Source organism: Elaeis guineensis, chromosome 14 (assembly GCF_000442705.2).
Source record: "Elaeis guineensis isolate ETL-2024a chromosome 14, EG11, whole genome shotgun sequence".
Taxonomy (NCBI): Eukaryota; Viridiplantae; Streptophyta; class Magnoliopsida; order Arecales; family Arecaceae; genus Elaeis; species Elaeis guineensis.
This window is the reverse complement of record NC_026006.2, coordinates 59536003-59554255: the sequence shown is the minus strand read 5'-3', so window position 1 is coordinate 59554255 and position 18253 is coordinate 59536003. Positions and strand designations below refer to the sequence as shown.

At 34.5% G+C, this 18253-nt stretch overlaps 1 protein-coding gene across 1 annotated transcript; it reads right to left on the bottom strand.

The window, feature by feature from the left end:
• Nucleotides 1-291: 291 nt before the first annotated feature.
• On the bottom strand, nt 292-1103 carry LOC140853713 (pathogenesis-related protein 1-like). The gene is made up of 2 exons (XM_073248578.1): nt 851-1103; nt 292-764 (listed from the first exon to the last, which is right to left on the bottom strand). The coding sequence occupies exons 1-2, from the start codon at nt 1029-1031 to the stop codon at nt 469-471; spliced, it is 477 nt and encodes a 158-aa protein (XP_073104679.1). The 5' UTR covers nt 1032-1103; the 3' UTR covers nt 292-468.
• Nucleotides 1104-18253: the final 17150 nt, after the last annotated feature.

The window sequence follows — 18253 nt, the reverse complement described above, 5'->3', positions numbered from 1 at the left end:
GTAACTCTGGTCGGGAGGATATGGAATATTGGCCGAAGAATTGGTCTCTTATCCACAAACTAACTCATCAGTGGTAAAATCTATCCAGGTGCATAGCACTAGAATAAAATGCCAAGCGAGTGAAAGTACTCGGATAGAATCAAGTTCATAAGGACAGTAAAAAGCTGAGGTACTCGACTGGATGGGCATAATTTTTCTCTTTTTTTCTGCTTTGAAATATACTTTTTTTTTTTTCAATTTATTTTATGTAAATCTGATGCATTGTGGAAAAAAAGGTTCACAAATCTGGCATACACACACTAAACCGGTTGGTTTATTTATTTCAGAAAATCATAGATAGGCACTCAGTAGAAAAGAAAAGCATGGAAACAACAAGAACAACCTCGCAAACACCCACTCCAAAAGCAATCTCTCGCTTGCTATAGTACTATTGCACCACCAAGTGTGCGAGCTCAAACCCGAACCACTTCAGACATAGGCACCAGGGTTGGCCAGGACGTAGGCCTCTGCTGCCTTGATGGTCGCGGTCACTGCTTCCTTTCCCTTGGCTACCTCATCCTTGTTGTCAACTCCTGGTAATGGCTTATAGGTTGTGACCACCTTGCACACGCACCCTCCCTTGCTGGTTTGCTCGAACTTGAACTGGGTTGAGGCTGACTCGATCTTCTTCCCGAGATCACCGCCTTCGATCAGGCTTTGCTTGAACTCAAACTTGTCAAAGTCCACGAAGTCCAGAAGCTCCTTCACATAGCCAAATGGCATCGCTACAAATATTGCACCAACTCTTAAGTGCATGAAATATATACCGATAATTAAGACAAGAAAATTTCAAAGATGTGGATTGCAATACCTGAGGTGAAGTTGAGCTGCCTGACGCTTCCGACGCTGCCTTCACCTTGGATACCCACGGCGCTTGCGACGATGTTGGGCAGGAGTTTAGGGGCCAGGTTGTGCCAGTCGAGGACCGCCTTGAACAGCCTTGCGGCGGGGGCCGGGGACTCGATCTCGAGGGTCCAAGTGGAGGGACTCATCGTTAAACTGGATTGTTTCCTAGGCTTCACTTATACTACTACTGGGTTGTGGTGAGTGAAAATGAGATGGAGAATGGTGAGCAAGGGATGGGGGTTTTATAGAGGTTTTGTGTGGGATGGTAGGTATGGAACCAAGAAGCACGTGTGCCGGTTTATTCAAATTTGGGCAGCGTTCTTTGCTAAACTGCTGTCTAAGAAAATGGAGGAAAGATGCGCGTGGGAGAGAGGTAGTTAGGTGTCTCACATCGAGGTTAGGTTTGAGTTAACGGTATTTTTACATTCCGACTGATCCCACCTGAGACATTTATTATCGTTATAACTGTCGACATATGCCGCGCGCCGCTGTGTATGATTTCAAATTTTGAACATTAAAATAATACATCAAAAACTAACCTTTTCGTGCTTATTTAACAAAAATATTAATTTCATGCGAGACAAACTTAGTTATTTGGAGATTATTTAGGTTACGATAAATTGTTACAGTGCCCAATAACTCATTGTAACGGTTGTTATCTTGCTTGTTGCTGGGGCTGAAAGTGGGCCGGGTCAGACCCAGTCCGGGTCTGGTCTGAAATTTTTTATCAGGCTTCGACCCAGATTTGGTTCGAAAATATTTAAAAGATCCAGATCCGAGCCTGATCCGAGCTTGGACCCGAGCCCGACCTGAACAAATTGGGCCAGCCCACCACCAACATCAGCACCAAGATCTGCTTGACCAGCGCATCCGCCGCTTTGAGGTTCTGCTCCTGTACCGCCTTTGCGTAGGCCATCAGCGTGTGGACCAGCTGGATCCCAGCTTCCTGCAAGTCTATAACCACCATCGGCAGCGCCCCTGCTGCCGGCCCTGCAACCATCGACGACACCTCCATCGCGGAAGGCATCGACGATCCCATCCCTCCTATACTCCTACTACTCCAATACCTCCAGCACGAGACGAAGACGAGGAAGAGGATGAGGTCCTCATCCACCTGCGATCCTGTGCATTCAGTTCCACCGGCGGCTCCGATCTATACATAATGTAGCTGGAGGCAGCGGTGACGACGGAGGGGATGGGCTTGAGATCGTACTCCGACTGGCACCGTGGGGTTGGCAAGTCGACGGTGGTCGCAGTACAGCACTCCGCCAGATCGAGAATGGAGGCTGGAGCTACAGCGGCGGGGACTGGCAGCAGATCAAGCTGGTTACTTTGATGGTTTGGAATCGAGGCGAAAGGGAGGGGAGGAAGCAGGATGTTGAGCTCGAAGAGCATGCTCTCGAGCCAGGTGGAGAGGTCAGAAGGGTTATAGTGGATGGTGTCGGAGGCGAGGTGGGAGAGGAAAGTGCCGCCTTGGGCGGTGCTACTGCCCTTGGCCATCTCGAGCTGCTCGAGCTTCAGGGCGACATCCGCCATGTCCGAGGATCGGACCTTATACCTGAGTGCGGCCAAGAGCTCATCCACTCCACCATCTTGCTCCTCCATCGCCGTCATCTTGTCCTTGCTGCTCGACAGCATCTCCGCCATCAGATACCCTCCAACTCCCCTGCCACTCTCCTGATGCCCTCTCTTCATCGTTCCCCTATTCTGGCTTCCAATCGAAATCCATGGTTTATGGATCTAGGGTGCAAGGAGGGATTTGAGATTAATGGAGGAGAGGGGGAGACTGACGACGAAGACCGACGGTCGGTGGGAGAGCTGGGAGGATCGGAAGTGAGGATGATAATGATCGACGGACGGGGCCGGACTTATGATTGGGCTTATAATCGGGCTTGTGATCGGGCTCGGGCCCAGGCCGGGTCTGGGCTAGACCAAAGGTAGGCCCGAGCCCGGTCCGAAAGTAAAACAGACCCTAAATTTTGGTCCAAGCCCGACCTGAATGCTTTTGGGCTGAGCCCGAAACCCGATCCGAAATCGGCCTAGTCCAATGGGCCTCGGGCCAGCCCGAGCCCACTTCCAACCTTACTTGTTACAACCTATATGCGTGGTCACAAGCACATATAGCAGTCCGTGTTCATAATAATCATTTCTACAAACAGCTCAACCTCTTTAGACTAATTTATTAAATAGATTAGGTTTAAATTTACATTTTTGATCCATTTAATCTATTAATTTGATATGTTTGATAATTGAATTGAATCATAATCCGGCCCATTTAACTATTTAAGAGCTACTTCATCTATTTAAAACTTGCTTTATCTATTTCTTTTATATTTAACCAACCCCCTTTATCCATTTAAATCCCTTTAATTTATAAAAACCCATTCAACCTGATTTGATATGTTTAATAAATGGATTACATGAATTCGATCACATTATTTGTTTAATAAACAAGTTGGGTCCATATCCGAATTTTTGATCCACTTAATAAAAGATTAAGATTGGATTGATGAATTTTTAATCTATTCCACATACAATCTGTTCTGCATGTGATCTAATCCAATCTGATTGCATTAAAACAAAAGAGCATTTTTACGATAGAATTATTTGCGACGTAAATATTTTCATCTCCACTAATAGCATTTAGGATGAAAAATAAAATTGATCATAAATAATAAAATATTTATGATGAAAATAATTTTTCATCGTAAATAGTTACATTTTAGGGATAGAAAAAATATTTCATCATAAATACAGATTATTTGCAATGAATAGTTTCATCATAAATAATACATTATTTATTTTAATTTTAAATTTTTAAATATTCATGATGAAAATATTTTTATTATAAATAATTTAAATATTTACGATGAAATTTTTTTTTCATCGGCAATAACTTTAGTCTCAATAAAAATATTTTCATCGTTAATATTTAAAAAAATAAAAAACTTAAAAAATTTAAAAATTATAGATTATTTGTGATAAAAATATTACATCATAAATAATTGAGTATTTATGATAATTTTTTTATTATAAATAATATTTATTTATGATGAAAATATTTTTATCATAAATAGTTAAAAAGATTAAAAATTTAAAAAAATAAAAAATTGCTCATTATCTATGATGAAAATTTTTCATCATAAATAATTATTTTTTACAATGATAAAAAACTTTTCATCATAAATAATTGATTATTTATGAAGAAACTTTTTTCATCATAAATAGTTAAAAAAATAAAAATTTAAAAAAACCAAAAATTACTAATTTTTTATGATAAGAATTTTTCATCATAAATAATAGCTTTTTGCAATGACAAAAAAATTTCTTCATAAATACTTAATTATTTTTGACAAAAAATTTTCACTTCTAATAGTTAAAAAAATTAAAAATCAAAAATTGATTATTATTTGTGACTAAAATTTTTATCGTAAATAAATTATTTTTATGATGAAAAAAATATTTCATGGTAAATACTAAATTATTCACAATAAAATTATTTTTTACAAATACTTAAAAAATTAGTATTTAAAAAAAATCAAAAGTTAATTATTATTTATGATAAAATTTTTCATCATAAATAATAATTATTTACAATGAAACTTTTGTTTTTGTCATAAATACATTTATTTATGATGCAAATATTTTCTTCGCCAATATGTTAAAAAAAATAAAATTTTAAAAAATTATAAAATTTAAATTTTTAATTTTGTGTAAGGTAACTGCATCTATTTTTTGTAGCAGCTGTATACATCTTTTATCTTTTTACATGGTAAAGAAGCAAATGTGAGTTATGATCCAAATCAAATTTTTTATATGAGAAAATTATTTAAAAGTGAATGATATTCGTAGATTAGAATGAATTGATCTTTTTGAATGAAATGAGCTATACGTTTATTTGCGACGTAAAATTTATTGTTCATTGCTGTCACTGTTCCTAGTGATATCAATGAATCTTTCTAATAGAGTATCTACCTTAAGCTACATGAAAAGAGCCTCCTTTCATACAGAATCATATAGTTAAGTAGCGCATTCAAGCATGGCTTCCACGATCTCGAAAGGTACCATACTTTCTACATCGATTGACGCTCAAATATATCTCTGTAGGAGTTTCAATCATGAGAAGACAAACAATACTAGCACTCATCTTTCTGACAGTGTAAAGCACAAATATGAACTTATGCTTTATAACACAATTTGCATTACTCGCAGATCTGCTTTGATTCTGGTTAATTGCTAGATCTTTGATGCTTACACAATTCTTGATGAATTTCTCAAGCTCGATCTTTACATGTAGATAATATATGAGCTTCTGAGCTTCTAACTTTCTGTCTCTATCCTATCCTTCAAATCTCAATCTTGATGGATTTTTCTTATGATCTCAAAATTATTGTGATATTCTCGTACTCTGACTTCTAGAATGAGGACTCCAAGAAAAAGATGAGCTCCTAAGAAATCAAAAACTTCAAAGCTATCGATCTCTCATAGTACCTATTCCATTGTGAAAGTCGAAGAGTTGTTCTTATAACAATTATTAGCGATATAAATTAAACTTTTCATCGTAATTATATTTTATATATATATAATTTTTTTAAAAAAAAAATTAGAAAAAAAATCATAAATTAACTATTTATATAAATTTTTTATTAATAAAAAATTAATTTTTTTGATAAAATTTTTTTGATAAATTTTTTTAGACCAAAATTTTTTTAGATTAAATAAAATTAGTTTTATTTTTCATCATAAATATTTTTTTAATATCATTTTTTTATTAAATTTTTTGGATGAAAATTTTTTTGATGAAAAAATCTAAAATTAATTTTTTATAAAATTATTATTGAAAAGATATTTAATTATTAATGATGTAAAATAAATTTTCATCATAAATAGTCTTTAAATTATTTTGTCAATTTTTTTAAAAAAATATATTGATGATGTAAATATATTTTTCATCAACAATCATATTTTAAAAATATTATTTTAATCAATTTTTATGAATAAAAAGTTTGTTAACTAAAAAAAAATTTGTTAGCAATAAAAATTCTTTTCATTCAAAAAATATTTTAAAAATAATTTTTTTAAATTTTTTTGAAGGAAAAAATGTTAGAAAAAAATATATATTTCAACGATATTTATTAACGACAGAAATCAAATTTTTATTGCTAATAAAGTTATTAATGATGAATTCTTTTTCATCACCAATAATTTATTTTTGGGTGAAATTTTTTTAGAAATTTTTTTTTAGTGGAGAAATTTTTTTGGTGGAAATTATTGGCAACGAAAATCTAATTTTTGTTACTAATAAGTTTATTAATAATAATTTATTTTTCATCGTTAATAATTTTTTTGGGTGAAATTTTTTTAGAGAAAAAATTTTTTAGTAGGAAATTTTTTTTGACGAGAATTTTTGACGATGAAAATTATTTTTTGTCACTAATAATAGTATTAGCGATGAAAATTTTTATTCCTAATAGTTCTACATTCAATGCACGTCAATTCGACGTCCCTTCATACAAAATCCTCTTCCTTCCCCCTCTCCCCACTCCCCTCTCCCCTCTCCCTCTCCGAGCTCTCCACCTCCCCTCTCCTCTCTCCAACTGAGATCTCCCTCTCCCCTCTCCCTCTCCGAGCTCTCCCCCCTCTCTTTCCACCGACGAGTGCCTCTCCATCGTCGTCGCCGCTGTTCCCGTCTACGCCATTGCCGTCCGTGCATCCGATTCCGCTGTTGCTGTCCGTCGGAGGTAAGGATATATTCCAACCCTTTTTTTTTAGTTGATTGGGCCACTGGGTGGTGGAGAGGGGGCCGTGGGTGGCCGGGGATGGAGAGGATGAGGTTGGCCGATGCAGGGGGTCGCAGCATGGGGGTGGGCGGCCGGGGCCGACACGGGGGCGACACGGGAGCGGGGAGGGGGCCGTAGGCGGCCGGGGGTGACACGAGGCTGGGAAGGGGGATAGCCGGCGGAGATGGGGTCGAGGGGTTGCCGGAGGTGACACAGAGGTGGGGAGGAAGTGGGGCTGGGGTCGGGGGGCGACACGGGGGTGGAGAGGGGGCCGTGGACGGTCGGGGGCAACACGGGGTCGGAGAGGGGGTCGGCCGATGGAGATGGGGTCGAGGGGCGGTCGAGGGTGACATGGGGGCGGAGAGGGAGCTGTTGGCGGCTGGGGGCGACATGGGGCCGGGGAGGGGGTCGGCCGGCAGAGATGGGGTCAGAGGGTAGTAAGGGGCGACATGGGGGTGGGGAGGGGGCTGTGGGTAGCCAGGGTGGGGGTCGGCCGGGGAGGGGTGGGTGATGGTGGGAAGGGAGGAAGGAAAGAGAGAAACGATAGGAGAAAAAAAGAAAAATAAAAAAAAATAAAAAAAATAAAATATTAATCAAGTATTTTATTATTTTATTAATAAAAATAAAATATAAATCATGATCCGAATTGGATCGAGGTTGGAATCCGGATTGAGACTTCGATTCGGATTGGGATCCAGATCGGGATCTGATAGGATCCGAATTGGGATTTGGGTCGCGGGGGGTTGGAGAGGGTGGTGGTACCGCAGGGGGTGGGTCGCGAGGGGTGGGTGATGGTGGCGATGCCGCGGGAGTGGGGGTCCGAGGGCCGAGTCCGGGCGGCTTGGGTTGGGTGACAGTGCCGGTGCTGTGGGAGCGGGGACCGTGGGCGGCCGAGTCCAGAGCTCGTTTAGGAGAAAAAATATTTAAAAAAATATTTTTAAGTAAAAAATATTTTTAAAAAATAAAAAATTATTTATTATTTTTAGGTAAAAAATATTTTAGAAAAAGATAAAAAACCATCAGACCCTAAGGATTAGGTTTATGTTATTATTTTGTATTAATATTATTTTACATGCTCAACTATTTATAGTTTATTTTATATTTATTGCATAAATTTTTTAGTGTTATTGCTAAAATTTATAATTTTTTTATTCCACTAGCATAATGCACATTACTTTTGCTTATTATAATTTAATTATTTTGTATGTTATTTATATATTTTTGCTTATTATAATTAAATATAAAAAATATTTTTATTTTAAAAAAAAATTTACTAAAATTTTTGATAAATTAGGAATCCATCTTTGAATATATGTTCAGAGATAGTAGTTAAATTACATTGAGTTGTAGATTCTCATTTAAGTGTCGATCTTGATCGAGATCGACTCTTGGATATTTCATATTCAAATTTTTTAAAAAGTAATAATCTTATTGTTATTAATAGTTGATATTTTATTTTATTATATGGTATCCAGCAATTATCTGTCCATTGTTCTTCGGATATATGATGGATAGGGTGCGTTGGCACCATATTCACGTCGTATACTTGGAGAACCATAGAAAAATACTGTCAAAATTTTTATAATAATGAAATAAAATATCGACTAATAACAATAATAAGATTATTACTTTTTTGAAAAGGATAGGATCACACCTGTTAATAATAATTTGAAATAGATAGGATCATGCATTTTTACTTTATTAAATTGATGGAAGGAGATTTTCTGTGTTACTGTTCAGTCTGTGTTCTTTAATACATGCTGTTTTGTATAAAATGATCTGTCCAGATCCAGATCTGGATTTGGTCCAGAATTTGGATCGAAATTTGATCCGAAATCTAGATTGAGATCCAATTCGGATGAATACCACTGAAATTTTTTTATTGTTAATGGTTGTCGTGTTTGTTGTTAGATAGATATCAATAAAAGTTAGATGAATGCTAGAGGTATTTTTTTACGTAAATATCAAAAAGGTGTTCGAGATTTTATTAACTTTACACGGCATAAGACTGACAGTGCTAGTCAGATAAAGTGTCCAAGAAAGAGATGTGTTAATATGATATACCGTCACATAATACTTGTTAAAGAGCATCTGCTACGTTATGGTATGGATAAGAGTATACTTGCTGGATATGACAAGGGAAGAATGATCCGAATGATGTTGTGCGCGACGATGGTGATACTGAAGATGATAGTGATACTGCTGAACTGATCGAATATGATGGTATAGAAAAACTGTTGGATGATTTACATCAGGATGTTTGTTCAAATATATGCATGAGTACTAGTGCATCTGAAGGCAATTCTGATCATGAACACAATATCTGGCTTGAGATAGAAAGGATTTTTGAATAGTTTACAAAACTTGTAAGGGATGCATGAAAACCACTCTATCCAAATTATGCAAAGTTCTTCAAGTTAGAATTTTTGATAAAATTACTTCATATTAAAATAATGAACCGATGGAGTCAGCAGTCATTTGATTGACATTGATTAAAGTAGCTCTTTCCGATGGAGAGAGACTTTCGAAATCATATTCTGAAGCAAAAATATACATGCGAAAATTGAAACTTGGCTATATTCCTTTACATACCTGCAAAAATAACTACATATTATTTTATAAGGATAACGAATAGGCAACTGAATGTCCGAAATGCAGTGAGCCTAAGTGTAAAATCGATAACAAAAAAAGAAAGAAGATATCTTAAAAGATTTTGAGATATTTTTCATTGATTTCAAGACTTTAAAGGCTGTATATGTCCACAAAGATAACAGAAGAAATAAGATGACATTATGAGTAACGAATTCTGGAGGAGAACATACTTAGCCATCCGATCGATTCTGTAGTGTAGAAAGACTTCGATGCAAAGTATCCGTACTTTACGAGTGACCCGCGCAATATCCAACTTGATCTAGCGACAGACAGATTTAATCTCTTTGATAATTTGAATACTTCCTACAGCATGTGGTCTGTGATGCTAGTTGTATATAATATGTCACCTTGAAAGTGTATGAAAAAATTATTTATTTTTATGTCACTGTTGATTCTGGATCTGAAAGTACTAGGTAATGAAATTGATGTATATCTATGACCGTTAATCGATGATCTAAAGGAGCTATGAGAAAATGGAGTACAGACATATGATTTTGTGAGTCAAAAAAATTTTAAATTGCATGCTTTGATTCTATGGATTATAAATAATTTTTCTGCATATGGAAACTTATCTGGATGGAGCACCAAAGGACATCTGACATGTCCAATATGCAACAAGAATGCATCCTCCTTATATTTAAAGCATGAACGAAAAATATGCTTTATGGGTCATTAATGGTTTCAATCTGATAATCATTCTTGAAGGATCCGTTACAATCAATACTTTGATGATAAGTTCGACCGACGTCCGCTACTTAAGGAGTTAAGTAGAGCAGAAGTTTTAGAACAACTTGAAGTCATTGAAAATGTCCAATTTGAAAAAATATCAGGTACTCACAAGCAGAAGCATACTGAAGCTGAGCTGAATTGGATGAAGTGAAGTATTTTTTTTGAATTACCATATCAACAGCAGCTACTACTTCATCATAATCTGAATGTAATGCACATTGAGAAAAATATTTATGATAATATCATCAGTACTGTATTGAACATCTCAGAAAAAATAAAAGATAGTACAAAAGCTCATCTTGATTTGCAGAAAATAGAAATCTGATCAGAATTGCATTTAGTTCATCGAGGTGATAGATTTTTTATGCCACCTGCATGTTATTCGCTGTTTGGCAAGAAAAAAAAGAGTTTCTATGGATAGTTCAAAATCGTAAAATTTTCAGACGCATACGTTTCAAACGTATCGTGGTGTGTTGGAAACAATGATGGCAATATCTCTGGTATGAAAAGTCATGACTCTCATGTGATAATGCAACGCTTCTTCCTATGATCATGCATGGCTGTTTGGGTGGTGATGTTCAAACTACATTGATTGAGTTGGGAGTGTTCTTTCGAGAATTATGTTGTCAAAAATTAATGATTAACTTACTTGAAAAGTTTGAGAAGGATATCGTACTCATTCTTTGTACGTTAGAAAAATTTTTTTCACCATTATTTTTTAATATTACGGTGCACCTGGCTATTCATCTTCCAAAGAAAGCTCTTTTAACCAGACCAATACATTATCGATGGATGTACCCTATTGAAAGATAAAAAAAATATACACTTTATCATATTAGTTATAAGATGTAAATATATTTTTAAAATTTAAGTTTATTTTTATTTACAGATTCTTGTGTATCTTAAAAAAGTATGTGTGCAATAAAGCACGGCCTGAACGGTCTATAGCAGAAGCATACGTAGCTACGGAGTGTGTCACTTTCTGCTTGATATATCTCGACAATATCGAAATAAAATTCAATCGTACAGATCACAATGTAGACCTGAATGAGGTGACAATGAACTGATGCTGTCGATATTTAAACAAATGGTTCGACCCATTGGTGGAAGGAGATATAAATTTATAGACGTGAATGAGCTATCCAAGGTACACTTCTGCATTCTAAATAATTATGAAGAAATTAAAATTTTATTGAGTAAGTACTATCTTAGCATACTGTCTAATATTCTAAGCAATTTTTGCATGTTGATGTAAAATTAACAATCATGACTTATTGTAGTGAGCACAAAAGTATATTATGCAGAAAGAATAATACGGATGCTGATTATCGACGTAGAAAGAAATTTTCAAAATAGTTTTGTAATTTTGTAAGTTGCACTAGTAATACGTTATTTTTAATAATTATTGAAATAATTATTTGAACCAACATAATTTTTTATGTATAGTGTAGATGAAATATAAGTATTTCAATAAAGAAGAGGGTGCGATCGATAAATTGTATGATTTAGCATATGATTTCGATCGAAGGGTTAACCACTACGCATCCTGTATCATTGAAGAAATGAGATTTCACACAAGGGAGCTTGAGATGCAACGACAGATCTACAATAGTAGGATTGCTGTGATAGGATATGAAGAAGAAAAAGATAGCGAATATTATGGTGTACTGATAGATATCATAAAACTGAAGTATGGGTCCAGTAATTCTGTATTTTTATTTTAATATGAATGGTGAGATATTAGAAATTAAAAGATCGGTATTCATATCGATCCACACTTTGTTAGTATAAATTTTGCACGAACATGATACCAGAATGAGCCGTATATATTAGCAACTCAAGCAAAACAAGTAATAAATTCGAAGGATCTAAAGTATCGAGGTAATTGATATGTCGTACAAAAAATAACACTTAGAGACGTATATGACTTACCAACCGATTAGAGATAGATGAAAATTCAAATTTACATGAAGAGGAAACTTTTCAAGAGAAAAAACAAATATTAGCCGAGCTTCTTGTTGATGAAGAACTTGTAACAGCTCCTTTGAATGGGACTAATCTGCCGTCCAATGAAGTTAAAGTTGATTTTGTATTTAATCTTAATGAGTCAGAGGACGACGATCAGTTCATAAATAACTATGAGATAGAAGATGATACATATGTCGATTACTGTAATTCGGAGGAGGATCTACACATCGAGGAAGATACGAATATTGATGAGCAGATGTATATTTTTGTTCAATCTTCTCTTGCAATAATGATATGCGATATAATTCTATTCATTAGAATATAATTTATTTTTTGTTATTATTATTTAATATTATATTTATTTATATGCCAAGAATTATATGTATGGTACCAAGAGACAGACGATGACATTTACGTTCGCAGTCTATCCCGGAGGCTGAGGTGACTTTACCGATTTTCACTGCCGCACCAGCTCTGTCGCTAGAGGGTCCTACGCTAGCAGGTCCCAGTAAGGCGAGTCCAAGTGAGGTGGGTCTGAGTGGTATTATTATACTTTTTATATAATAAAATTTAATTTTTTTTATTTGGATAGCTATCATACTAATGATTTATTTATTATTGTTTCAGAATAGTCTCTACCAGTGGTGAGGTGAGGGCAAGATCCATTGATGAACCTTGCCCTAGAGCATTGCAAATGTGAGCACCCAGGACAGCATCTCTGTATTGAGATACCATCCGACTACACTAGGCCCATTAGGAGATGATGCAAGCCACGACAGATCGAGCTGGACATCATATACCGTAGCTATGCCCTCGTGATGCTTTTCGATTGACGTCACATTGTACCAGCTCAGAGAGAGATTTTTTACATCCTGTTTAGGTAACATAAATTATACCTGAATATTTAATTAGCACGGTATTCTTCTAATATTTGTTATGGACAGAGTGTATTTGATATTATTGATTTTGAGGAGGATCACGTGCGACGAGCTGTGGACGCTCATTTTTCTTTGTATTTCAAGGAGTATCAACATCGCATCCATCAGCATTGGTACCATGAGATGCAGGATCATGGGATGGAGGCAGCGCGGCAGCGGTCCTATGACAGCATCACTATAGATGATTGGGCTCTCATATACCGGCATTATGAGGATCTGTCATATCAGGTTACACATCTAAACTTTTTTTTTAAATTTAATCATTGAATTATTTATTCATAAATTCAACTTGTTACCTACTAATTTGACTGCTAACTATACAGAGACGATGTGCCAAGAACGTCATGAATCAGGTGAGACAGATCGTATCGCATTGTAGGGGTTCGAGGTCATTCGCTCGTCATATGGAACAGATAGTAAGTAATTTCTAATTAGTATATTTTAACTCTCTAACTATTTAAAATTTTTTTAATTAATTATTCTCAAATTACAGAGAGATACAGAGAGTGGCGAGCTTCCTAGTAGGATCAATATCTACTAGCGGACCCACTAGCGATGGTCAAGGGAGTGGACGATGGGGAGCCAAGAGTTTTCTATAATTTTTTTTAATTATTTTTTCATTCACAATTTAATTTTCAATATGAAATTAAAATATCTATAACTTTAATTTTCAGAACCGTATGATAGACATCAGATCCTAGCCTATCTTGAAGGCTCGATCGCACCCACAGATGACCAGATATATGATCAGGTATTTGGTACGAGATCCTATTATGTTAGGGGTCTAGATATTGAATCAGTGCTTCTCATCCTCACACTCATCCAGGACTGACATTCATGCTGCCTGCGATGCTCAACTGGTAGAGATGTAGAGACAGACTGAGCAGCGAGCTGATGAGTTGACTGCAAGCGTCAACAAGTACCAGCAGCTTCAAATCCAGATGATGGAGAGGAAAGCGTAGATGGAGCAGATGATGTAGCTGATAAGGTAGCAGCAGGTCGATCTGAGCACTTCAAGCGCTCTCCTTCTCCAGTCCATTCTCCATCTGCAGATACTGACACTTGACGACTTATTTATATAGCTTTTTATTTTTATTTTAGATCTCTTATAATTTTAATTTAATATAATAAAATAATAAAATTTATTTATAAATTTTTTATATAAATTTTTATTTTATTTTTTATTTTTAATTTATAAAAATATTATAAATATAAATTAAATATATATATTCATAATTTTTTTTAAAAAATATGTATAAATTATTAATGATGAAATTATTTTCGATAAATATTGGTCACCAAAAATATATTAGGGATGAAAAATTATCATAAATAAATTTTTTAATAAATTTAAAAATATTAAAATTTTATATTAAATTAATAGCAATAAAATATTTTTATCATAAATAATTAAAAATTTATTAGTGATAAAAATTTACATCAAAAATCATGATATTTGTGACATAAAATGTATGTCGCAAATATTTTTTAAATTTAATTTTTATAAAAATTTTTAATTAAATTAATAGCAACAAAAATATTTTCATCGTAAATAATTGATAACTTGTTACGATGAAAATATACATAAAAATTATCATATTTGTGATGAAAAATTTACGTTGCTAATATTTTTTTAAATTTAATTTTTATAAAAATTTTTAATTAAATTAATAGTGATAAAATATTTTATCATAAATAATTGATAATTTATTAGCGATAAAATTAAACGTCAGAAATTATCATATTTTGATGAAAATTTAGGTTGTTAATTTTTTTAAATTTAATTTTTATAAAAATTTTAATTAAATTAATAACGATAAAAATATTTTCATTTAAGTAATTGATAATTTATTAGTGATAAAAATTTACGTCAAAAATTATCATATTTGTGATGAAAAATTTATGTCACTAATATTTTTTTATTTTTATAAAAATTTTAATTAAATTAATAATAATAAATATGATTTATCATAAATAATTATTTTTTTATTAACACCATAATATTTCATCATAAATTATCTTTTTTTACAACTAAAATTTTTCATCGTAAATAATTTTTCAAAAAAAAAAATTTAACGACGAAAATTTTTTGATCGATAATATCGATTATTGACAATGAAAATTTTTTCTATCATAAAAAATTATTAACGACGTTATTATTTACGATGAAATATTAGCGATGATAATTTCATCCCTAATAACTATTACCGATGAAAATTCATTATTAGCGATAAATTTTTTACGTCGCTAATATCCTGTTTTATTGTAGTGTTGTCACCTCTGCTCTACTGGGACAAATTTTCCATCTATAAAAGAGGCCCAAGGTACACTTTCTTTTAGGTGTGATTGTTCCTCTCATACTATTTCTCAGAGTTCTAACTTAAAGTATCAGGCCCTCAGTGGGTTCAGCTTTGACAAGTTTTAAACTGCAAACAGGGCAAACAGAGAAAGCTAAAATTGAAGAAAAAAATATCTTCTCATTTCTCTTGATTGAAAATTGATAAAGAATTTTTATATACAGATAAAAATAATGATCTAGAATTCAAAAGAAAGAAAAGACTCTAACAGAATGCCAGCTGGGTAACAAATTAAACCAGTTGGATAACAAACTTTGGTACCCTTTTCTTGCTAACTAAATTAAGTTGTATAATACGTCTTCATCCTCCCCTCAAGCTGGAGGCTGGTGAAGATCAACCAGATCCAACTTGGACAAAATGAATGTAAAGGCAACAGTAGACAAAGACTTAGTGAATACATCTGCCAATTGAAGACGAGATGGAGTGTGAATAGTAAGAAGAAACCCGCAGTTTATATGATCCCGAACAATACGACAATTATGTCAATATGTTTCATACGTTCATGAAACGTTGGGTTGTTACTAATGTAAATGACTGCTTTATTGTCGCAATGCAATAGAATGGGAGTGTGGAGGAGAATCTGAAAATCTTGAAGAAGAAATGAAATCCACTTGAGCTCACAAACTGTGCTGGCCGTGCTTCTGTATTCGGCCTCAGCTGAAGAATGACACACGATCGTTTATTTTTTTGATTTTCATGAGATAAAAGTAGAGCCAAAAAAATACAAAATCTTATGATTGATCTGCAGCTTGTTGGACATGCCATCCAGTCAGCATCGCAATAAGCTTGGAGCTTGAAGGATGATGCTACTAAAAAAATATCCCCTTGAAAGGATATCCTCGTCAGTATTTGAGAACTTGAATAATAGCTTGCCAGTGAGGAATCCTTGGTGATTGAAGAAATTGACTGAGTTATTGAACAGAATATGTAATGTCTGATCTAGTCAGACTTAAGTATAACAATTTTTCAATAATCTTTCGATACTTTTCTGGGTCTGGCATTAAATCTCCCATATCTAGTAATAAACGAAGAGCTTTTGTCATGAAAAAAAGGGCAGGTTTAGCATTAGAAAGTCCAATGTCTTGCAGCATGTCAAGTATGTACTTGCATTGACTGATAAATAAATCTTCTGATGATCGAGCAAGCTCAATATCCAGAAAGTAATTTAACATATCCCATGTCTTTAATGGTGAACTCAGCATCAAGAAACTTCTTAGTAGAGAGAATGGAATGCTCATTTGTATCAGTGATAAGGACGTCGTCAACATAAACAAGAAGAGCTTAAAAATCATCTCCAAAGGATTTGATGAATAGACAATGATCAGAAGATGACTGAGTGAAACCGGAACTCCTTGAGTTTGCTTGTAAACTATTTGTTCCATTGACGTCCCCGCTTATTTCAACCCATAAAGGGATTTAATAAGCTTACACACTTGACCGTTGCATGCCTTTGTATAACCCTCCGACGGTATCATATAAAGATCTTCGTCAATGAAACCATGAAAGTACGTGTTGTTGATATCAATCTAGTGAATGGGCCATTGTTTGGCTGAAGCAATGGCGAGAAAGATGTGCCCCGTAACTATTTTTGCAACCGACAGAAAACTATCCACATAATCAATTCCTTCAATCTGGTTATAGCCTTGGCTGCCAACCAGACTTTGAATCTATCCACTGTGCCGTTCAGCTTGTACTTTATATGATATACCCACTTCAAAGCTATGGATCTTTTTTCTACTGGAAGTTCAGTCAACTGTCATGTATTATTGCGCTCGAGAGCATCCAATTCTTGATTCATGGCTTGAACCCACTGGATATTATTCTTAGCTTGATGATAAGAAGATGGTTCTTTGACACTTGATACATTAGTAATAAAAGCAAGATAATCAAGATGAAAGGTAGGAGTAGAAATGAAATGGTTATAGGAAAAAGATGTACTTGCAGAACCATCTTGATTAGGAGGTAAAGCTATTCATGAAGAATTGTTATGTGTAATTTGTGCTACAAAATCTTGTAGCCAAGCTGGTTTTGAGACAGTCATAATACTTCTACGAGGAGGTGCAATAGGAGGTACAATAGGTGGTGTAGGATATGACTCTTGATGAGGTGATGTGGGTGGACACTCAATTGGAACAGTAGAAATAAGGGTGGAAAAATTATTTTGCATACTGATAGGTACGATGGGTATAGGAATTATGGATAAAGGACATTGACTAGATGATGAAATGGAAGTTTCATGTTTATAAGAAAAATGGACTTATAGAAGACTACATCTCTTGATACAAACACTATGTGTGAATTGATATTATAAAATTTATGCTTCATGCCCAGGTGCATATCTAAGAAACAGACATTTTGTATCTTGTAATTCAAATTTTTTGTTTTGTGTGGCTTGGTGTTAGTGGCAAAACATAAACAACCAAAGACTCTAAGGTATCTATAATCTGATAATTTGTGATAAAAACTTTGAAGGATGTTTTTCAATTTAAAATTGAGGAAGGTAATCTATTTATTAAGTAGACAGCTATAAATATGGCCTCACCCAAAAATTGTTTAGGAAGATGGTAGTGAAATAAGAGTGCTCGAGCTATTGGTAACATATGCTTGTGCTTCCTCTCAACCACCCCATTTTGTTGAGGTGTGTGAGGACAAGACTTTTGGTGAAGGATCCTTGGTCTTGGAATATAGATTGACAAGAGGCATTGATGAATTCCAAGCCATTATCCAAGCGAATGAATTGCACTCATTTCTGAAATTGTGTTTCTGTTAAATTCAAAAATATAGTAAGGTGAGATAGAGTTTGGGTTTTATTTTTCATTAGATAAGCCCAAGTTGTTCTACGAAAGTCATCTACAATGGTTAGAACAAATCTTGCTCCAGTGATTGTATGAATATGATATGGGCCCCATAAGTCTATATGTATCAATTCAAACACAGTTTTACT